The 24,563-nt window shown below is 35.7% G+C and overlaps 1 protein-coding gene across 3 annotated transcripts in view; it reads left to right on the top strand.

The window, feature by feature from the left end:
• NARS2 (asparaginyl-tRNA synthetase 2, mitochondrial) overlaps positions 1 to 24,563 on the top strand; it is a 125,235-nt gene that overhangs the window by 54,257 nt on the left and 46,415 nt on the right. For 2 of the 3 annotated variants that reach the window (XM_002916276.4, XM_034666276.1), the window contains one exon: positions 6,078 to 6,172. The exons of the other annotated variant lie outside the window; for it this stretch is intronic. In XM_002916276.4, the coding sequence (XP_002916322.1) occupies positions 6,078 to 6,172 (95 nt within the window). The remainder of the gene's footprint in view (positions 1 to 6,077; positions 6,173 to 24,563) is intronic. 3 annotated transcript variants of the gene reach the window in all.

Below are 24,563 nucleotides of genomic sequence, written 5' to 3' on the forward strand. Positions count from 1 at the left end.
CCCCTCTTACACTGTTGGTGGGAATGCAAGTTGGTACAGCCCCTTCGGAAAACAGTGTGGAGGTCCCTTAAAAAGTTAAAAATTGAGCTACCCTGTGATCCAGCAATTGCACTACTGGGTGTTTACCCCAAAGATACAGACGTAGTGAAGAGAAGGGCCGTATGCACCCCAGTGTTCATAGCAGCATTGTCCACAATAGCTAAATTGTGGAAGGAGCCAAGATGCCCTTCAACAGATGACTGGATTAAGAAGATGTGGTCCATATACACAATGGAATATTACTCAGCCATCAGAAAGAACGATTACCCAACATTTGCAGCAACATGGACGGGACTGGAGGAGATTATGCTAAGTGAAATAAGTCAAGCAGAGAAAGACAATTATCATATGGTTTCACTCATTTATGGAACACAAGAAATAGGAAGATCGGTAGGAGAAGGAAGGAAAGAATGAAGGGAGGGTAAACAGAAGGGGGAATGAACCATGAGAGTCTGTGGACTCTGGGAAACAAACTGAGGGCTTCAGAGGGGAGGGGGATGGGAGATTGAGATAGGCAGGTGATGGGTATTAAGGAGGGCACATATTGCATGGTGCACTGGGTGTTATACGCAAGTAATGAATCATGGACATTACATCAAAAAACTAAGGATGTACTGTATGGTGACTAACATAACATAATAAAAAATTATTTTAAAAAAATTTATTGAGAGAGAGATAGGGCACATGCATGAGAGAGCACAAGCAGGGGAGAGATGGGGAGGGAGAGGGAGAAGCAGATCCCCCACTGAGCAGGGAGCCTGATGCAGGGCTCAGTCCCAGGATTCTGAGATCATGACCTGAGCTGAAGGCAGTGGCTTAACCATCCGAGCCACCCAGGCACCCCAAGTTTTCTATGACTTTGTAACAAATTGCCTCAAACCTAGTGACGTCAAACAACACCCATTATTACTCAGTTCTGTATATCAATTTAGTCCAGGATGGTGTAGTTGGGTTCTCCACTTATGTCTCATAAGGCTGAAACCAATGTGTGTGCCAGTTGCATTCTCCTCTGGAGTTTGAAGTTCTCTTCCAAACTTATTTCTGCTATCATCCAAATTTGGTTCCTTGCAGTTCTAGGATTGAAGTTCCCATCTTGTTGCTGACTGTTGGCCAGTTTGCTCTCAGCTCCTAGGGACTGTCCTAAGCACCTTTGCGTGTAGCCTTCTCCATCTTCAAGCCAACGACAGCTTGTTGAATCCTTCTGCTTTAAATCTCTGACTTCCTCTTCTGCAACCAGCTGTAGAAAACATTTCTGCTTTTAAAGGGCTCGTGTGGTTAGGTTGGGAATACCCAGAAAATCTCCAAATCTTGAGGCCATCTGATTTGGAACTTCATTTTATTTTTTCATTTTTTGAATCTTTTAATAAATAAACTGTAAGGCAGGACAAATACGTATCTATTTATTTATTTATTTATTTATTTTTGCTCATTTTTTCATCATGTTAAGTATACTCTTATCCCCATCCCCTGTTTCACCCATCCCCCCACCCATCTCCCCTTTAGTAACCATCAGTTTGTTCTCTATAGTTAAGAGTCTTTATTGATTTGCCCCTCTCTTTTTTTTTTCTTTTCCTTTTCTTATTTGTTTTGTTTCTTGAATTCTATGTTTTGGTGAGATCATATGGTATTTGTCTTTCTCTGACTTATTTCACTTAGCATTATATTCTATAGCTCTATCCATGTTGTTGCAAATAGCAAGATTTCAGTCTTTTTTATGTCTGAATAATATTCTTATATACATAGCTATATATGTATATCTCCCATGTTTTCTTTATCCATTCATCTGTCGATGAACACTTGGGCTGCTTCCAGAGTTTAACTATTGTAAGTAATGCTGCAGTAAACATAGGGATGCATGTATCCCTTTGAATTAATATTTTTTTGTGTTTTGGTGGTAAATACCTGGTAGCCCAATAACTGCATCATAGGGTGGTTCTATGTTTATTTTTTTGAGGAACCTCCATACTGTTTTCCACAGTGGCTATACCAGCTTGCATTCCCAAGAGAGGGCTTCCTTTTTTCTCCACATCATCACCAACACCTGTTGTTTCTTGCGTTGTTGATTTTAGCCCTTCTGACAGGTGTGAGGTGATATCTCATTGTAGTTTCGATTTGTATTTCCCTGATTAGTGATGTTGAGCATGTTTTCATGTGTCTGTTGGCCATTTGTATGTCTTCTTTGGAGAAATGTCTGTTCGTGTCTTCTGCCCACTTTTTGATCAGCTTATTCGTTTTTTGGGTGTTGAGTTGTGTAAGTCCTTTATATATTTTGGATACTAACTCTTTATTGTATACATCATTTGTAAATATCTTCTCCCATTCAGTACGTTGCCTTTTAGTTTTGTGTTTCCTTTATTGTTCAGAAGGTTTTTATTTTGATACAGTCCCAATAGTTTATTTTTGCTTATTTCCTTTGCTTCAGGAGACATATGTAGAAAAATGGTACTACAACTGATGTCAGAGAGATTACTGCCTGTGCTCACTGATTGGAGACTTTAGTTGCGAAATCCTTCATGGCGGTACCTGGCTTAGTGATTGATTGAATAAACCAGGGGCTGAGAATCTTGGGCACGTCTTACATATCTGCCTATCATACCCTGAATCTGCACCTACGCTTGACATTAAATAACTTTGTAATCTTTGTCAATCTGTTATATGTAATGAATTCTTCTTAAAATGCCTTGTTTTCGTTTGCTTTTCTTTAGTTTGTGGTGAATTTGAGTGTTTCCTCGTGTATCAGCCATTCGAATTTTCCTGTTTTGTAAATCTCTTTTCATATCCCTTATCCAGTTGGGGTCTTGTTTTCTTATTAGGAGGTCCTTATTTGTCCTGTCCGTTAATTACTTGTCAATTTTAGATGCTGAAAATATCTTATTTTTTTTAAAGACTTTATTTTTTAATAATCTCTCCACCCAACGTGGGGCTCAAACTCTCAACCCTAAGATCAAGAGCCACATTGTCTCTTGATTGAGCCAGCCAGTAACAATGAAAATATTTTCTTCTTAATCTGTCATTCATCTTCTGACTCTGCTTATATCTTCCTTTATTAAATAGAAATCCTTAATTTTAATGTCAAATTTGTCCATTTTTCAATTTATCATTTGCAGTGTGGGGATCTTGTTAAAGAGATCGTACCCACTGGCAGAGTCACAAAATTGGGTGCACAATCAGTATATTTTTATTTTTTCTTCATTACTAAGAAGTATTTAAGATTACAAATCTTAAATTTGCAATTCTACGTTAGTTTTTGACCCTGTCAAATCCAGTAGTTACTTGTTTATATATGCTTTTTAAAAAATTAAGGTGAAATTCATATAAAATTAACCATTTTGAAGGGTACATTTTGTGGCATTTAGTGCATTTATCATGTTATACAACTACCAACTGTAGCAAGTTCTGAAACATTTTCATTATCCCAGAAACAAACCCCATGCCCCATTCCCATTTCTCCTACGTCCTTCAGACCCATGGCTCTCACCCAGTCAGTCTCTATGGATTTAAATCTTTTAGACATTTCATATAAATGGGATCATACAGTATGTGGCCTTTTATGTCTTACTTTGACTTAGCATAACATGTTCAAGGTTTAGCCATATCTTAATGTGTGTATAAGTACTTTATTCCATCTTATGGCTGAATATTATTCTGTTGTTTATATATATTACATTTTGTTTATTCATTTATCTGCTAATGGACATTTGAATTATTTTCACCTTCGGCCTTTGCAAATAGTGCTCTTATGAACATGAAAGTACACATGTGTATTTGAGTACACAGCTTTAATTCTTTCAGGTATACACCTAGGAGTAGAATTGGTAGGTTGTATAGTAATTCTTTGTTTATCTTTTTAAGGAACCACCAAACTGTTTTCCTAAGCATCTGCACCACTTAACATTTTTAGTTTCATTCCATTACAAAGAAAGAACTTGTATGATTTGTCTTTTTTAATTTATTGAGACTTGTTTTATGTCCTAGCATATGGTCTGTTCTGAACCATATTGTATGTGTGCTTGAGACAATGTGCAGTCTGCTGTTGTTGAGTGGAGTTGATCGTTTTTAAGTTTCCTCTCTCGATTCAGCATTTGTTTGGTTGTTAGAAACCTTTGGCTGTTTTCCAGAGTCCCCACAGTTGATTCTGACAGTTTTTACTCATTATTTTCAGTTTTTCCGTGGAGGTACAATCGTTCAGAGCTACCTATCCCACCATGTTTGCCAACACCACTCTCAGCAATTACTTTTTAAAATATTTCATAATGTCCCTTTAATATTCTGAAATAAAATGTATAGGTAATATAACTTAATTCATAAAGGAGAAATAAGAGGAAGTAATTTTTAAAATGTAGGAATTTTAGTATGTAAGTATGTATGACATTAGAAGGCATGATGACGTAGTGATATGTTTATACCTTTTTAAATAAGTTGGATTTAAGAGATGTAAGAGGATCAGATTCCATTTTGTACAAATGCTAATGAATGAAAGACTAAAATGTAGTCATAAAGACTAGACTTTTGTATATGCACGAGAAATGAGAAAAATCACTTTAAGAGAAGTCAAGATAGAACACAAATACAAATTATAGACTAAAGAGGTGAAGAAAAGGAGAAAATAGAAGATCCTTATAAATGTGCGAGGCCTTATTTGAACCATAATTATTTAGTAAATAGTGAGGAACTACAGAGAACATACTTTTTTGTTTTGGAAATCCTAACACCGGTCAGGTCAAATATTGTAGTCTTGTGTACTTGAGTCCTTGGAAACAATATTCTTTCAGTGAATATGGAATTCAAAGATGGATTTTTTTAAAAAGCAGTGATAGGATTTAGGACAAGTATCAAAGTAAGTTTGAAAAATAGCAGGCAATTACAAAATAAATGAATGATTTCAGTTGGTAATTTTTACACTAGATTTCTCATTCATACAGGTATATTCCTGTATATGATATGCAATATTTTTAGAACCAGTGGGATTAAACAAGATGCCTTCATTTCATGTGTTTCTATAATTCAGCATTTGATACTAAGTCTCTTCAAAGGAGTCTCACATTCTCTATTGTGTATTTAAAATGGGCTTTGTTGCTTTTATAGTAACTGCGCTATTACACTAAAACACTTTCAAATAAATGCACAATTTGAAGCACAAGAGTAAAGAAATTAACTTTCTTCCAAAAAAGTGGGCATAATAATCATACTTGGATCCAGACACTTTCTTAATTATACTATTTAAATTGTGTGTATGGGGCACCTTGGTGGCTCAGTCTGTTAAGCGTCTGCCTTCGACTTGCGTATGGATCACTCTCCCTCTGCCGCTCCCTCTGCTTGTGCTCTCTGTCTGTCAAATAAATAAATAAATAATCTTTTTAAAAAAGTAAAATACATAAATTGCGTTTGACTCCCAAATAATTTTTTAAAAGCTTGTTATAAATGTTGGCTGGCCTGTTTCCTACCTGTTTCAACTGGAATAATCACCTTATCTATATTGTAAGTTTATAGAAGTCTTTAAATTAGTTGCTCCCTGTATCTTTTAGAGTTCTGCTCTTCTGAGTTGTGGTGGAAATTAAATTTAATGTATGTAAAATTTATAATGTATTTATTGAAATCTGTATTAAAAATATTAAAAAGTTAATAATATGGCAATACATGTTCTAGAGGCTATTCCCTTGAGAAAGTCAAATTTCAATCATAGGTTAGAATTTTAAGAGATTATGTAATTCTTCACATTTAAAAATTTTAATTCATAATCTGCCTTGTCTCAATCAGAATCACTTTTTAGGGAGAAGTGTATCTTGTGACAAAAATATTTTGTCCTTTTGTTGTATGTTTTGAAAAATGCGGAGCAAATATCCTTGACCTTATTAGCACTTTCTAAGCAGGCATTTTCTCTTTTAGGAGTGTACTGAGAACTGCCTTTATTTTCATGAAAATGACCTGTCCTCCCACATATTTAATTGCATTGTGATTTTTAGTTGGGGCATGTATGTGAATGCGAAAGCAGAGCAAATATCTCATAGCTTTTTGGGGCTTATGTTTTTCATTTGCAGCCTTCAAGCAAAATTAAGGTGCCTGAGGAGAATTTCTTCAATGTTCCTGCTTTCTTAACTGTTTCGGGACAACTTCACCTAGAAGTGATGTCAGGGTACAGAATTCTCTTTTCTTTTTTGCTTTAATGGACTACTGATTATGGGTTGGGTGGGAGTGAAATAATGCCTTCTTTCCCAATGCTAAAACCTAAAAATTGAAATTAGTGTTTACAATTAGTCCACTTGAATTCACCAAGGTACGTTTAGATTTGACAGTAACCAAGTTTCTTCCTAAAATCACATTAGTCTAGACTTTTGGGTTTAGTGAAAAATGTAACACTGGAAAGATGAACTTGTGATTTTTTTTTTCTTTTTTGCTAATCTTTTTCTTTTTTTCAAAAATCTCAATGTAATCAAAATTTAAGTGTAATTAATCATGTTTATGAAAGTAAAGGCAGTTATAGTTCACATCTGAACCAGGTATTAGCCCCTTGGATTAAAAAAAAAAAGGTACTTGGAACAGATGGAAGAAAATTTTTTTTAAATAATTGGTGTAAATAAAGAAAATTAACTCACAATCATCAGGAGTGACATGTAACAAATTAGAAAATCTTTGAAGTCAGATCACTTGGTCTTGAAAATATCACATACTTAGATTCTTTTCTGATTCATCTTTGAGATAGAAAGTGTTATTTGATAATTCCAATAACAAGATAATTGACAATATTATCAGAATACTGTGCAAAAAAACTTATCATTGTAATAGCTCTGTGAGACTGTAGGATTTGCAGAGTGGTGGGTGGAAAAGGTCATGTCAGGCATGTCATGGAAAGTTCCTTATGCCTTTCAAAGCATAATTTTAAGAAATTAAAATCATGACTCATATAAATATGAAGTGAACATGTATCAAATATTTTATTCAATTCATTAATTACTAAGGGAACAAGTAAAATAGTAACACTAGTTCAGAGAGCATTTGAAGAGCTGTGTATTCATAGACAATTTAATAAAGGAATTTTAGAATAAGATTGCTAGGTTAGTTACAAACTGGTTAATGTCCTACAGACCAATAAACCTTAACCTTTGGAATTTTCTCTTCTACCAGACAAAAATGATTTGCAACTCTACTAGACAGAAATCTACAAGTTAACATGTAACTTTACTTAATCTGGGATATTTAATTCAGTAGTAAATAGAATAATAGATCAAAATACATTCTCATAAGTAATTAACCTTTGAATGAGTCCATGTCCCCATATTCCATTGAAAGGGCACACTGTCTATCTTTTGGCCTTACATCCAAGTTTTAGATAATCTTTCTTAAATTTTTGCTATTCATTTTTTAATGTATAAGTACCTTCCCCTCAGAAGTGTCATAATATGTGAAAGGTATAAATGTACCAAGTATTTGCCATCATAATACCACTGGTGGATTAAATTGTTCCTTCTTTCCCAGTGTAGCACCCTGAACCACAGAACACAGTGTACAGTGAAACTTGACAGAAGATTAAATTGGCAGAATATGAGGTTCTGTATTTTTTAATGTGTTTTGAAGTATTTCTAATAATGTCAGTCAAATGTGTCTAGTTGAATATGCATAGTTCTAGGATTATTAATATGCAGTACCTCATGTTTCAGATTAATGCCTGATTTAATCTACAATAAGAAATTGTTAGTCTTCCCTCAGCCTTTTCTTAGTTTTATTTAACAGACTTTCAAAATGGAGTAAATGTAGTTAAATTTAGAAGTTTAACATTTTCCAAAAAGATATCTATGTTGGTTTAGTGGCTTTATGGCTCCATTTTAAAGTTTAATTTGGTAGTTATTGTTATTTTTACTAAACTTTCTATTTTTGAATAATTTTAAATTATAAAAGTTGCAAAGACAGTGGAGACTTTTTATATACACCTCTTGCCCAGTTTCCCCCATTGTAAATATCCTACATTGCCATGGTACATTTTGTCAAAACTAAGAACCCATTGTTAGTACATTACTGTTAACTACATTCCAGACTTTATTTGGATTTCACGTTTTCCACCAGTGCCTTCTTTCTTCTTCTAGGGTTCAGGGTACCACGTTACTTTTAGTTGTCATGTTTCCCCCAGTCTCTTCTAGTCTGTAACAATTTCTCAGTGTTTCCTTGTTTTTCATGGCTTGTAGAATGTATCCCAACCTCAATTTGTCTGATGCTTTTCTCATGTTTCAACTGGAGTCATATGGGTTTTTGGAAAGAATACCATAGAGGTAAAGTGCTCTTACTGTCATTGGGGGGTATGTGATACCCATATGGTGACATTAACCTTTATTACTTGGATTAGAAAGTGTTAACTGATTTTCTCCACTGAAAATGTACTATTTTTCCCTTTCTTTGTCCTTTGGAAGTAAGTCAGTGGGTCTAGCTCACCCTCATTGGAGGTGGGAATGAGGGGTTGGGAAGCGCGAGATGGAATTAAGCATCACCTCGTGGAGGGGAGAGTATTTGGAATTCTTCTATATGGAAGATTTGTTGTCTCTTCATCCTTACTTATTTTTGTAATCATTTATATCAGGATGAACTCATATATTTATTTTATAGGTTGGGTTATACTCTAGTTCTGTGTTATATATTTTGTTGCTCCAACTGTTTTAGTTTTAGTTATTGGGAACTCATTCAGATTGACTCTTGCAGTATCCTTTTGACATGCCCTTATCCTTTTGTTTTTTGAGTACTTCCTTATCCTCTGGTACTGTGAGATAGCCCATATTTATTTATTTGTTTTATATATTTATTTTTTATGATCAGTGAACCTACACCGACACATATTAATACTCAAAGTTCGTAGTTTACATTAGGGTTCACTTTTGGTGATCTACATTCTCTAGTTTTGGGCGAATGTATAAAAATGACACATGTCCACCATTATAGTATCACATAGAATAGCTTCACTGCCCTAAAAATCCTTTGTTCCTCCTGTTCATTACTCCCTCCCTCTTAAACCCTAGCAAACACTGATCTTTTTAAGAGTCTCCAGAGTTTTGCCTTCTTCAGAATGTCATATAGTTGGAATAGCATAGTATGTAGCCTTTTCAGATTGGCTTCTTCCACTTAATGTAATACACATTTAAGGTTCCACCATGTCTTTTCATGGCCTGGTAGCTCATTTCTGAATAATATTCCATTATCTGGATGTACCACAGTTTATCCATTCACCTACTGAGGGACACCTTGGTTGCTTCCAAGTTTTGGCAGTTATCCTAGGCCTGTTTTTTATTTTCCCTACCCTGGACCTTGAAGCAGCCATTTCTCCGAAGAGACTTGGTTCCTTATATTGGAAAATGTTATTTAGAAACCAAGATTCAGTCACTGGGTTTCTTGCCACCGTTAGGGGATTATTGCTTCTAAACCCTCTGGGCAGGCAGAGCTATAAATACATTTTTTTTAAGTAAGAGAAAGCTAAGTGGTTTTATTACATTCTGCCTATAGATATAATTTATAAGTGACATGTTTATTCTGAGAGTATTGGAAATATACTTAATTGCAAAGCCTACATTCAGAAATGTCATATAATAAAATTTTCCATTTCTTGTCAGAGCCAGAATTGGAAGAAGGTTCTGCCTAATGTATCTGAAAGAGTTTTTGATGATTATTTTCTTTTCTCGTTCATTATGTTTTGTTTGTTGTGTGTGTGTTTGCTTTTTGCTTTTGGTGCTTTGTTAACAGGTGTTTTTTTCCTTATTATGTAATTTTTTAGTAAGGTATGAAGGAAGCATATTTCAGGATAAAACATGCTTTCCTCTTGAACATTGCTGTTGGAGATGTAAATTGGTACAGCCTTTCTAGAGAAATACCTTTTACCATGAATTTCATTTCTAGGAATTTTTCTACGGGAATGATCTAACAATTCTGTAAAGGTGTAAAAACAGAAATGTTGAAAGCAACTTTGTTTATACTATGGAAAAAGTAGTAACAACCTAAATGTGTATTTAGGAAGATTGATTAACCCTCATTATAACAAGAAAATAGTCATCACCATTTACCATCTAGGGGTAATGGACCTTATTTTTAATAAATATCCTGAAGTCATCTTATGAATAATTCGCAGAAGTAAAAATAAGGGGTTAGTGAAAATCACCTTCATTAGAATTTTAATGAGGATGTAAACATAGCAAACCCAAATTTTTAAAAACTGCTTTGTTGAGAGATTTATTTATTTATTTATTTTACCATAAAATTCACCAATTTAAAGTATACAGGTCAGTGGATTTTAGTATATTTTCACGGTTCAAATATCACTATAATCTAATTTAAGAATATTTTTATCAGGGATGCCTGGGTGACTCAGTTAGTTAGGCATCTGCCTTCAGCTCAGGTCATGATCCCACGGTCCTGGGATTGAATCAGAGCATTTGGCTCCCTTCTCAGCGGGGAGTCTGCTTCTCCCTCTGCCCCTCCCCGTAGCTTGTTTTCTCTCCCTCTCTCTCTCTCTCCAAATAAAATCTTTTTTTAAAAAAATATTTTTATCACCCAAAAAGAAACTTTTTCCCATTAGCAGTCATTCCCCATCTTCCCTCCCCCTCTAGGCAACCACTTATCTACTTTATGTCTCTATGAATTTGCCCATTGAAGGTATTTCATATAAATGGAATATGCAGTGTATCATATTGTTTTCTACTTCGCATAACATTTTCAGTGTCTGTCCATGTTGTAGCATGTGTCATTATTTCATTTGATTTTATTGCCGAATAACATTACATTATATGTGTGAGTATAACACATTTGTTTATCCATTCAGCAGGTAATAATGGACATTTGGGTTGTTTCTACTTTTTGGCTATTATAATGTTACTATGAATATTTGAGTACAAGTATTTGTGTGAACATGTTTATATTTCCTTTGGGTAGGTACTTAGGAATGGAACCTATGGGTCACATGATAATTTTAACTCTGTAAGGAATTGCAGGCTGTTTTCCATAGTGCCTGTACCATTTTACAGCAATCTCACCAACAATGTATAAAGGTTCCAATTTCCCCACGTTCTGGTCAACATGTATTACATGTCTTTTTCATTGTGCCGTTTTAGTGAGTTTATTTTTTTATAAAGATTTTTATTTATTTGACAGAGACACAGCGAGAGAGGGAACACAAGTAGGGGGAGTGGGAGAGGGAGAATCAGGCTTCCTGCTGAGCAGGGAGCCCAACGTGGGGCTCGATCCCAGGACCCTGGAATCATGACCTGAGCTGAAGGCAGATGCTTAACGACTGAGCCACCCAGGTTCCCCCATTTTAGTGAGTTTAAAATGGCATCTCATTATGGTTTTGATTTGCATTTCCCTAATGACTGCTGATGTTGAACATCTTTTGGTGTGCCTGTTGGCCATTTGGGTATCTTCTTTGGAGGAATGTCTATTTAAATCCTTCATTCATTTTTTGTTTAGTTGGGTTGCATTTTATTATTGGTTGTAAGAGTTCTTTATGTGTTCTGGATACAAGTCCCTTATCAGATACATGATTTACAATTTGTTTTTCCCATTCTGTAGGTTTTTTCAGCCCTTTGAATGTAGCTGTTTATTGACTGCCATCGCATGAACCAGGAATATATCTATATTTAATATAGATTCTGGATTTCAAATACTTCTTTAGTAGTTTCTAGCTTATTATTACTTCTGGTTCTTGCACTCACATCATCAAAAAGTAATACTTTTGAGAACGTGACAGTTCATAATTTTGAAGAGAAGGTAGCCATCTTTTTTGATTTCTAATTGCAAAACATTTTTATTTTTAGATTTGTAAACACCAATGATCAAATCACTTAATTTTTTCATTACTACATGGTATTTTTTCTTCCATACACTTTTGTATACATACTTGCCTTCAGCCTTTATTCATTTGTTACCCATATCAAATAAATTTTGGTTCACAAATGTAGATGATAAAAGAATATTGTCACGTATCCTTCCAGCAGAAAGGTATGATCCGAGTTTCTGTTGCATGGTATTGCATGATGAAGTCCTAACCGTAGAGTAACTAATTGGATAGAAATATCATATTTCCTTTTTGTCCTTAGAAATGTATTATTCACTTACAATTCTTGGGTTTGAGGAAATTCATTTAGGATATCGTTATCTGTAGGCTCATAGTATGAGATTTCACTTACACCAATTTTACCATTATTATTGGAGACTAGATTGTTACTATCTGTCTCTTTGCATTCGTTTCCTGGCTTGTGTAATATTTATGAAGCATCTTTATAATTTTTCTTCTCTTTGTCATTGAGAGTAAAAAATAAAAGATCTCAATTCTCAGCTGTGTTCTCTGAAAACTACAAAAAGACTACAACATTCATGTGTCTGGGCTTTTCTTAGACCTTTTTGAAAGATGACACAATACTATGTATACTGCAATAAGAAAATGTAAGATGAAATAATGGTGATGATTTCTCTCACTCTGCATCTTCCTCTTACCCACTATGCATCCTAGGCACCCATCATTTTCTATTTTTAGTGTTTTATTCTTTTTTAACTTAATTAGAAGTAATTGATGAGTAATAATGAAATAATTTCAAGGATGAAGAAACAGCAAAATATTTAAATATACAGCAAAAATAAGATCACTAAATCCCATCTATATTAGATTCATGAAAGGATTCAATGAGTTTTATTCTATTCGAATAAAATACTACAAATTCTCTGTCTTTTCGATAACCTCAGTAGTAGCTTGAATTATGTCCCTCAAAAGACAATTCCTGTGAATACAACCTTTTTTGAAAATAAGGCCTTAGCAGATATAATCCAATTAAGATAGCGAATTAGTGGGCCTAAATTCAATGGCTATTTTCTTTATAAAAGAAAGAAGGAGGAGATTTGGATTCAGAGATGTGGAGGAGATAGGCACAGAAACAAGGAAGACCGTGTGAAGAAGGAGGCAGAGATAGGAGTGATGCTGAGGAATGAATGCTAAGGATTGCTGAGAGCCACCAGAAACTAGGCAAAGTTCTTCCCTAGAGTCTGAGAAGGAGCATGGTGCTCCCAACACCTTGATTTCAGGCTTTTGGCATTTATGGTGTGAGAGAATAAATTTCTGTACTTTTAAGCCACCTGGTTTGTGGTAATTTGTTATGTCTACCTTGGGAAATTAATACAACCTTTAAGAAAGTATAAATCATGAGATACTAATTTTAAGAACTAGTTAAAACTGCTCAGTAACAGACTCTTAACTATAGAGAACAAACCGATGGTTACCAAGGGTAGGTGGGTGAGGGGATGTGTTAAATAGGTAGTGGAGATTAAGGAGTGCACTTCTTGTGATGAGCAGTGGGTGATATGTGGAAGTGTTGAATCACCGTATTGTACACCTGAAACTAACATAACTGTATGTTAACTATACTGGAATTAATTTTTTTTTAATTTTTTGTCTTTCAAAAGACAACAACAAAAAAAGTTCAACAAAGAAACTTAAAAATTGAAACTGGGTATAATGGACCCTAGCAATAAACTGAGGATGTAATTAATTATGAAGTCATCCAAGCAGTGGATTACTGTACAGCCATTAAAATTGATGATAACATGTTATAAGAAAAACAGTGGCTTTGAAACAAGAAGTAGAGCGTGCCTCCAGTTTTTACTGTGTGTGTGTAGGAAAGAGTCTGGAAAAATACATGCCAGGATTCAATTAATAAGCAATGGCTGTCTCTACTAATTTTTATTTTCTTCTTTAAACTTGTCTTTTATTCAGATTTAAAAAACTAGCTATTCAAAAAATCAGCTGTTTCTGTGGGGGGCGGGTAATCAGCTTGGGCTTCCAGTTGATTTTATTCCAGTTTGATTAATTGTTTGCTTTGTGTTTGGTATGAGCAATCTTAAACTCATTCCCCTGGGTCATCTCATCAGTGCAGATGCTGAGCTCAGAAGCTATGAAACATTCATACTCAGGATGTACTCATCCTGTTAAGTGGCTGTGGTGAGAATGTCAACATGTGAACCTGAGCTAGACCGAAGTATCCTTTATAACTGAGTGTGACACTGTCTTCCCATTCCATATAACTTTCTCATTCTTCATCCATTTGATGCTTATCTGAACTTTGTTAATTTATACGCATTTGATTTTCTAGAGTTTTTTTTATTATGGCTGTTTAGTTTGTCCTGTGCATTTTCACACACCTCTGTGTTTCTAATGCCCCTCCCTGTAGCATTAGACTGCTTTTTTATATCTCATTCCTCCAGGGCTCAACTTGACTCCTTCCTGTTTTTCTCAATAGAAATTATTTTTCTCTTTTTCTCCTCTCTTATAGTACTCACCCATCTCATGTCCTAAAGAAAAAAAGTTCCTCTTATTTTTAATGTTTAGCCAGTTCCTACTTCTTCTCATATCTATCTCATAGATTATAAACATCCTAAATATCCGTGTCTACTAAAAATATTAGGTATTTGGTAAGTATTGTTAAACTGAATTTATAAAGCACAAATTCTCATTCTTCTAAACTTTTCTGTGTAGTTTCTACTGTAAAATTAAGCCCACAATAGAGTTAAATATGTTAATGACTATTTTTACTCTATTCCATGGAAAAGATATCACCATGAAACTTTGAGATCTTTATTTCCTGAATAATGATGGTTCTTTATGCTATTCTCTTGATAGTGGGACCTTAAAACAAAGAGATTTCTTCTTTTAGTGAGGTATGTACGTTAAAAATTAACTATTTTGATGGAAATATAAATTAGCAGACTATTGGTATAAAAGATTCAGGAACTCCATGATCACCTTACCTGTTTCTTCGTTTGTACAATATAGTTAGGGAATGAGCATTTCAGGCAAATTAAGCAGCAAGTAGAGAGGGTTTAGTAGGAATATTTAGTTTGTTTGGGTATGATACAAAAAATGTGAATATTTGGATTAACCAGAGGTTGGGTGTTGCCAAGTGCGATTGATGGAAATAGATAGGTACAGAAGATCATGATAGATCAAGGAGGAGTAAGGAAATAGGGGTAGTGGGCGATGATGGGTAAAGTGGTGGATTTAAAGGATTGGAGGTCTTCATGAAGAATTGTGGGTGTGGAAGTGCTAGGGTCAAAAGCTGCACGAATTCAAGGTGATGGTCAAAGAATGGTGTTATGAAATTCCTATCTCAAATGTGGAATCTCTGCTCAGCTCCCATCTGTGAGGTGCCAGTTGTCTTCTCCAGTGGCTGTTGTATAAACAGCTCAACATGCTCAAATGAAATTCATCATCATTCCCTCAATCTGTTTTTTCCTTCTGAATTCCCTGTGTCAGGAAATGGCATTACCATCTTTCCAGTTTATCAAAGCAGTAGTGTGAATACCATCCCCAGGTTTTCTTTTTCCACACTCATTTCATCTTTTCACTCATTTGCATCTACTTCCCTTTGCTTCAGCTATCCCAAACTGCTTATAAATTTCTGATAATGTACAGGTGTTCTTTGTGAATGGGGAATGCCCTTTCCCCATGTGTTTGTCTAGCTAATTCCTGCCCATTCATCTAAACTCAGCTTAAGGGACACGTGGGTGTCTGCCTTTGACTCAGGTCGTGATCCCAGGGTCCTGGGATGGAGTCCCACATTGGGCTGCTTGCTCCGCCAGGAGCCTGTTTCTCCCTCTGTCTGCTTCTCCCCCTGCTTGTGCATGCGTGCGCTCTCCTTCTCTCTCTCTCTGACAAATAAATGAATAAACTTAAAATTTAAGAATATGAAATGAATAAAATCTTAAATTTTAATAAATCTTAAAATTTATTTAAATTATAAATAAATAAACTCAGCTTAAAAATGACCTCACCCAGAATCCCCACTCCCACCCCCACATCTTGCTTGTTTAAATGCCCTTCTTCTGTATGCCCATGTTGCTTTATTCTTTCTGTTTTATAACACTGGAATCATTGTTTTTTTCTCTGTAGCTTAGACTTTGAGCTTTTGGATTTAGGGACTGTTTAATTTTATGACTTTATTAATACAGAATAAAGATTTAAATACCTGTTGGAAAGGATTTATATTTATAAAAAAATTGAAGTTATCTGTTTAGATGCTTATCTTCCCATTAGCACACAAATTTCTCAAACTGTGTCTTGTTCCTCTTTGTCTTCATAGTTTCTATTACTACCATTTGCCTAATTCAGAGCTCAAAAATCAATCTCAATTTGATTAAACATTTGTTGAGAGTCAGCTGTGTGCCAGACACTAGGTTAGGTGCCGGGATACAAAGACGAACAAGACAGATATGATCCCAACCTTCATGACCCTGTACAATCTAATGAACAAGATAGGCATTAAATAAGAAATGCACAGTGTGGTAGCTGTTACACAGAGCCTGTCCTGAGGCAAGAACAGCATATGGCAAGGGAATTTCAACCTTGTCTAGGTTGAATTGAATTTAGAAATAACTTTATCAGTAGAATAATTACATGAGAGTGCATTTTAAAATATCATTTATATTTAATGACCACTGACTGTTATATTTAGTTTGGATTCTATTGCTTTTCTGTTCTTGGGACAACAGAAATATAGTTAATACAACTTTTCCTCCCTATTGTAGAGCATTTTATGATATACCATCTTTTAGTTACCCCAGCACATTTTATCTTTATTTGGCTGTGGAATGTCTTTTGATACTTTTATGTCATATTTGATACATTATCCTTGAATGAATTGTATTTAGTCAAATCATGAGAAGTTAGCAAACTGTCTAGCTTTTCTGTCCTGTTCTTTTATCTACTTCCAAATACTTGGAATCTTTTCTTAAACTTTTTATGAAAAAGTTGTGATTTTGTATCCTATCTGACTTTAGGGCAACAGCTAGAATAAGAGGGATGGTCTAAAGAAATGGTTGAAGAAACTGCATAGGTTTAACATAGGAAAGACAAAGGGAAGACGTGCTTTGAAATTTTCTCAGATCTATTTGTTGGGCTTTGTTGAGAGCCCTGGATGCAGATGAGTAAATGGTTTTTTAAAGAACAACTTTACTGAGATATAACTCGCCATAAAATTCCCTTTAAAATGTACAATTCGGTAGTTTTTACTATATTTACAAAATTGTACAACTGTAATTAGGGCCCAGGCGTGCAAGAGCCCCTGACTCTAGGGATCCCAAACAGACCAGGTTTGGCCACTAGCTGCTGGCAAAACCCAAAGGCAGAAAGACAGGTGGTGGTGAAACAAGAAAGGAATTTATTTCAGTGAGGCCAACCCCTTGAAGATAGTGGACTACTGTCCCAATGACTGTCTCCAAAGTGCTGAAAATACTCCCAGGTTTATAATGAAGATGTGGGACAAAGGTCTGTGAGTGTGTGCGGGTGGTCAGTAAAGGTCAGGTCAGTCACTGTCTTAGGGGTCAGTCATGTGAGGGCTTGCTGATACCAGGGCAGTTGGTGCTCAAGGGGGTAGTTTTGGTTCCCACTACGAGATGCTTTGTCCACTGGGTCTTTTGCCCAAGTCAAAAGATAAGCTTCATATGTTAGTCTGAAGTCATAGTCTAAAGTCAAAATGGTGACAGTGTAAGGCACAGCTGTGTTCTGTTTCATGGCCATCACCACTATCTAATTTTATATTTTCATTGCTTCAGAGAGAATTCCCTTACACATGAGTAATCTCCTACCATTCCCTTTCCTTAGAGCCCCTGGCAACCACTACTGAATCTGAAACAATGGGAGTGTGGCCCAGCAGTCTGTGTCATGACCAACCTATCAGGTGGTGATGACGCTGAGGACTACTGCCCTAGAGGATGACTCTCTTGTTCCCTGTTTGCGGGGGACATCTGGCCTCCAGCCATTCTGGGGGAAGTTGGAGAGGGCTGACAGTTCCATATGCAGAATCTATCAATGAATCTCCATTTCCTCCGTCTCCAGCCTCACCGTGGTTCTGTGTGCAGGTTGTCTCTTTTCTGCTGCAGCATGCTTACTGTGTATTCTAGATAATGGCTTCCATGCTTTCACACAGCAGTCATCACTCAACCACTGTTTTCTCTCCTCTGAAGATTGGTTGAAATCTCTTGCCCACTAAGGGTCCCGTTTCTCTTTCTTCCTTTTAACTTACGCTAGGATTGTCTCAGGAAGAAGTGAATGTAAATATCTGTGCTTTTTTTTTTAAGATCTAATTGTCTTTATTAAATGATTCATGAATTGGGCATTACCCCATCTAGCAAGTAAAGGGGGGGGAGCTTCCGTAAATACCTGTGCTTAATGCACTGTTTGAACTTCATTTTTACTAGCTGGAGTGGTAATAGTTTGCTCTTCTGGTTAGGCTGCGCGTTAGGTGCGTGATGAGTTAGTGTCTTTGTCTAATGCATTAACTCTGCAATATCTGCATACCACATTGCAAGTCTAAAACATGGGCTTCTCTATTTCTAGTCTTGCTTTCCTTTGTGACAGCAGTTACTAATTTCCCTTTTCTCAACTTCAAGTATATGAGAGAATAGCCCCATTCTTCTATTATTTCACTCAGGTCTGGCTGAGCAGAGTATCTGAAGGATTGAATGCCTTTGAAATAAGCAAGTTTGGTGTGAGTTAAAAAAAAAAAAATTACCAGTCAGTCCTTTGAGGAATGATACAAATAGAACTCAGTTTGCATAAAATGCAATGCCTGTTGGCATTGTCTAAAAGCAAATGCAGGTTACTATAGTGAGACACCAATTAATCCTTAGTAATTTGATCATTATGGACAGTAATTGGAGCTATAAAAAGCAAAACTGATATTGTTATTTCTTACAATTACTGTGTAATCTTGTCCAAATTCTATTTTGCTCTGGTGGGTTTAATTACTTTTTTAGGAAAGGGGAAAAAAAAATCTGTGTTTGTTACATGTTTGAAGAATTTAGGTTGTTGAGAACAGAAAATTTATGTCATTTTGACTTTTTTCCCTAGCTCGTTTTCTTCTACCTAAAAATAACTATGGGTACTCATTTATTCAGCAGTATTTTAGTGTTCACCCAAATGGCACGTAACTGTGTTGGACATGAAGAAGGATGTTAAAAATATGGGACAGACTTGTTGACTGACATATAGAGGATTGCCAGTGCTGTTACAGAGTGAAGTAGTAGCTACCGAGGTGATGTCATCCCTACCAGAAGGTGCTGAATTTGTTCAAGCCAACGGTCATAGAGTTAGATTTCAATCAGAATTCTCCTTCCATACATACTAGTTTTATAAGTTTAATATCTGAGCCTCCACTTCCTGACTATAAAGATGAATAAAAATGGCCACCTTGCCAAGCCAGTGTGAGAATTAGATACTATGTAAAGCCCAGCATTTATCAGAGTTTGACACTGAAATGGTAAGTGCTGTGGTGATGGTCGTCATGACAGCTGGGACCTGGCGAGCCCAGGGTGATTATAAAGAAAGAAGCCGGGGTGTTGTAACCACGAAGAATAGCTGGCAGCCAGTAACCCAGTTGTTTTACAAGAGTAGCCGCACTGGGGTTGACACCAAGCGGAGGATTGAGACAAATAGTGAATCTGCCAGAATTCAGATCTCACAAGACAGGTCAGAAGGTTAAACTAAACCAGTGCCTTGGAGTGAAGGAAGGGATTAGGACACAGAAATAAGATAACCTGTCAGAATTTGAAAACCAAATCAGAAGTAAACTCAGAGCAGATTAGGTCATAATCTACCCTATGAGCTCTGGTCATTTATGTTGACGGTGATCTGTCACTGTATTCTAGGTTCTTTTGTTCTCTGAAGTAGATCCTTGCTGTGCCCCTTCTATGTTTCCAGGTGCCTGACACCTCACCCTTTATAGTTTAGTTGGGGTGTGATTATAATTTAAGTAATTAGGTAACAGGAGAATTGAGTAATTAAGCCAATGCATGAATAAGCTCTTTTTGATATTAATACTTCTCAACTTTATTAAATATCCTTTATATATAAAAACCCATTTTAAATGTACAGTTCAATAAATTTTGACAAATTTATAAAACCTTATAATCTTACTGTAATAAAAATTAAAAAATACTTCTATCACCAAAAAAATAAATACATAAGTCCCCTTTTTTCTCTTCACAGTCTCCCTCCCTGGCTGCAGGTCATAAACAACCATTGATCTACTTTCTGTAGTCACAGATTAGAATTTCCTTTTCTAGAATTTCATGTAAATTGTTTTAACATAATACTTTATTTAGGTTTATGTAAATGGTATCATACAGTATTTACTCTTTTGTGTCTGACTTCTTTCACTCAACATAATGCTTTTGAGATTCATCCAGTAGGTTTGTTCCTTTTTATTGCTGAATATTATTCCATTGCATGGATATACAATTTTTTAACTCATCTTTTTTTATTTTATATTTTTAAAGATTTATTTAATTTTTATTTTTTATTTTTTAATTCAATTAATTAACATTTAATGTATTATTGGTTTCAGAGGTAGAGGTCAGTGATTCATCAGTCTTATGTAATATCCAGTGCTCATTACATCACATGCCTGCCTTAATGTCCCTCATCCAGTTACCCCATCTGTCCAACCTCCTCCCCTCCAGCAACCCTCAGTTTGTTCCTATGATTAAGAGTCCCTTATGGTTTGTCTCCCTCTCTGGTTTCATCTTGTTTTATTTTTCCCTCTCTTGCCCTTAGGATCCTCTGTTTTGTTTCTTAAATTCCACATATGAGTGAGATCATATAATTGTGTCTCTGATTGACTTATTTCACTTAGCATAATACCCTCTTAGTTCTGTCCACGTTGTTGCAATTGACAAGATTTCATTTTTTGATGGCGGAGTAGTATTCCATTGTATATATATACCACATCTTCTTTACCCATTCATCTGTCGATGGACATCTGGGCTCTTTCCATAGTTTGGCTATTGTGGACACTGCTGCTATAAACATTGGGGTGCAGGTGCCTCTTTGGATTACTGCATTTGTATCTTTGGGGTAAATACCCAGTAGTGCAATTGCTGGATTTTAGGGTAGCTCTATTTTCAACTTTCTATTATAGTAACTATGAAAGGTAGAAGTTATCATTCCCACTTTATAGAGACATAACTTGTTAATTAATATGCACAACATCACTGACCTAGAGATGTTGGAACAGGAAATAAAATGATTTTAATGTGATGTTTCAAAAAAGATATTTATTTATTTGACAGAGAACAAGCAGGGGGAGCTGCAGAGGGAGAGGGAAAAGCAGGCTCCCTGCTGAGCAGGGAGCCCAGCTTGGGGCTCCATCCCAGGACCCTGGGATCATGACCTGCCCTGAAGGCAGATGGTTAACTGACTGAGGCACCCACGTGCCCCAGTTTGATAAGTTCTTCATAGATTTTGTATACTAGCCCTTTATCTGATAAAACATTTGTAATTATCTTCTCCCATTCTATCAGTTGTTTTTTGGTTTTGTCAACTGTTTCCTTTGCTGTGCAAAAGCTTTTTTTCTTGATGAAGTCCCAGTAGTTCATTTTTGCCTTTGTTTCCCTTGCCTTTGGAGATGTGTCTAGCAAGAAGTTGCTGCGGCCGAGGTCACAGAGGTTGTTGCCTGTCTTCTTCCCTAGGATTTTGATGAATTCCTGTCTCACATTGAGGTCTTTCATCCATTTTTAGTTCATTTTTTTGTATGGTGTAAGAAAATGGTCCAGTTTCATTCTAATGCATGTGGCTGTAAATTTTCCCAACACCATTTGTTGAAGAGACTCTTTTTTCCATTGGATATTGTTTCCTGCTTTCTCAAAGATTAGTTGACCATAAAGTTGAGGGAATTCATTTATCTTTTGATGGACATTTGGATTGTTTCCAGTTTGGGGCTGTTATAAATGAAGCTTTATGAAAATTTATGCACAAGTCTTTGTGTGCACATGTTTTCATTTCCTTTGGGTAAATACCTAGGAATTGCTGGGTTGTATAGTAAGTGTATGATTAACTTTATAAGAAACTGCCAAACAGTTTTTCAAAATACGTGTACTATTTTGTATGCCCACCAACAAAGGATGAGAGTTTTGTTTGTTCCCCATGTTTGACAAAAATTAGTGTTGTCAGTATTTTTTTAGTCATTCTAGTAAGTATATGTCTCATTGCAGTTTTAATTTGCATTTCTGTGATGATTAATATTGTTGAACTTTCTTTTCTCATGTGCTTATTGACCACTTAAATATCTTCTTTTGTGAACTATCTTTTTAGTTCTTTTGCCCATTTTTGGCAGATTGTTCGCCTTTTTTATTATTTAGTTATAAGAGTTCTTTATGTGTTCTGGATACTAGACCTTTATCTGATGTATTATAGATACTTTCTCCCAGTGTGCCTTGCTTTTCCATATTTTTACAGTACCTCTTGAAGACCAGGGTTTTACTTTATCACTTTTTTCTTGTATGATTCATGATTTTTATGTCATATTCAAAAGATTACAAAGATTTTCTCCTATTTTTTTCTCCTAGGAATTTCATCATTGTAGCTTGTAATTTAGGTCTGTGATCTCCCCTAGTAGTCTGTATAAGCTCCTTGAAGGCAAAAGGCTATGCCTGATTTTTATCTGTATTTTCCATGGTGGTTAGTAGTCTTAATAAAAGTTTAATGAAGAAATAAATGAATATGATTTCATGATAGATAATGCTAATCATAAGAACAAATAGCTAGTCCAAAACTGCTGTATTTCTTCTTGGCTGCTATGACCTGTGGGCCTGAATTACTTCTGTGCTTTTGGCTTATTTTACCAATCTGTTCTACTTAAGAAAAAAGGTTCCATCAGAAAATGCATTAATAAACTTGGAATAATATTGTATTGGACCTAGTTAGTTATTGTAAAGTAACTTTATTATATGAAAGTAAAATTTCATTTACCGTCCCATGTTGTTGGTATGAATTTCTCTTTGTATAAATTTCAAAAATTGAGTATTAATTTAAAAAAATTGGGGGGGGGGGCGCCTGGGTGGCTCAGTCAGTTAAATGGTGCCTTTGGCTCAGGACATGATCCCAGGGTCCTGGGATCGAGCCCCACATTGGGCTCCCTGCTCAGTGGGGGCTGCTTCTCCCTCTCCCTGGCATTCCCCCTGCTTGTGCTCTCTCTCTCTCCTGTCAAATAAATAAATAAAATCTTTGAAAAGCAATTTTTAAATTACCTGTAAACTATATACATGAATTCTGGAAACCACTGAAACACTTCTGTGTATTTTACTTTAGTAAGACAGATTTGCTTCCTTTTTTACAAAATAAAAGGAAACTTCATTTTTGCTCCTGTAGAAGAAATTGGTAATAAAGAAACTCAAGCAGCCATGGTTTTTGCTTCTCTCTCACAGTAGAAATTAGTAACAGATAAGCTCAGTCCCATATGTTGGTTGATAATCATATTATTTTTATTTCTTTTGATGTCAATCCCCACTTTATCTCCTGTGACATACCCCTACACTGAAAAAATAAAACCCATATTTTGCCACTTGAAACAGGTACATAAGACAGATAAACATACATGTGTCACACAGATCTCTACAATTTGGAGAATATGCAAAACCTGAACCAGTTGTATTTCACATTTAAGAGGCAGATTTAATGTGTGAATTATGATGGAGGTTGGGAGATAAAAATAAAAACCTAAATGTTTTTGTTTGTGGACTTTTACGTAGTTTCTTCAACTGGGTAGTTACTCTGCTTTCCTCATGATTCTACTTCAGGACAGTACAGTGTAAGGTTCAGTGATAACATTTGAACTCTGGGCAGACAGTACTTTAGGGACTACTGTACAAAGAATTATCTCAGAATTTACAAGCATTCCCCTTATAGCCAGAATATGTGTTTGGTTTGATAATACTGGTATTTCATATATAGCTCTTGAGAGTTGGGTGTGACATGGGAATTTGAAGATAATTGCTCAAAATAGTTCAATCCAAAGGCTCTCTACATTTTGTGTAGATCATACCAAAGTCCATATCCTTAAAAGTATTTGTTTTTAGTATTTTTACAGCACTCACTCTTTATTCCTGGCATTTAGCAACATATTTATAAGTGAAACCAAATAAAAAAGGGGAAGAACTATCCATTGCATCATGTATGTTTTTAATGTTCCTTCTTAGGGAGCCATTATCATCGGAGAATAGTTGGTTCATCCTCATCTTTAGAAGACGATAAATAAATTGGCTTATAATATGCCCACAGGATGATTTAATACCCTATCAAAGCCTGGTTCTCAGAGTTAGGCATGCACATAGATGGAAAGTTAACAGAAGCTAGAATTGTTGATAATTGAATAAGTCTTAGGTTGTGTGTCAGTGCCTTTCAGAAAGAAAGCCATTTTATCAGAAGAAGGGAGGTATGCCTGCAAACACAAAGAAGTAGGCCATTAGTTTTGTAAAGCAACAGATATGAGATGGGAGGAGAGCCACAGGAACCTGACATAGCAGATCAGTAGCCGTGGGAAAAATAAAATATGTATGACTTGGCACTGGGACAAATTCAGAAGCTGTACCCAGAGTTCTGTCCTCCATTGATTTCTTCCCTCATGTTGCATTGTCTGAGCACACTGTCTGTTTTATGCAGTTGATTATTTTCTGTAGATACTGGGATTTCAACAGTCTACTTTGGTGCTGGACAGTAGGACTTACTATAGTGATGGAAG

Source organism: Ailuropoda melanoleuca, chromosome 8 (assembly GCF_002007445.2).
Source record: "Ailuropoda melanoleuca isolate Jingjing chromosome 8, ASM200744v2, whole genome shotgun sequence".
NCBI classification, from domain to species: domain Eukaryota; kingdom Metazoa; phylum Chordata; class Mammalia; order Carnivora; family Ursidae; genus Ailuropoda; species Ailuropoda melanoleuca.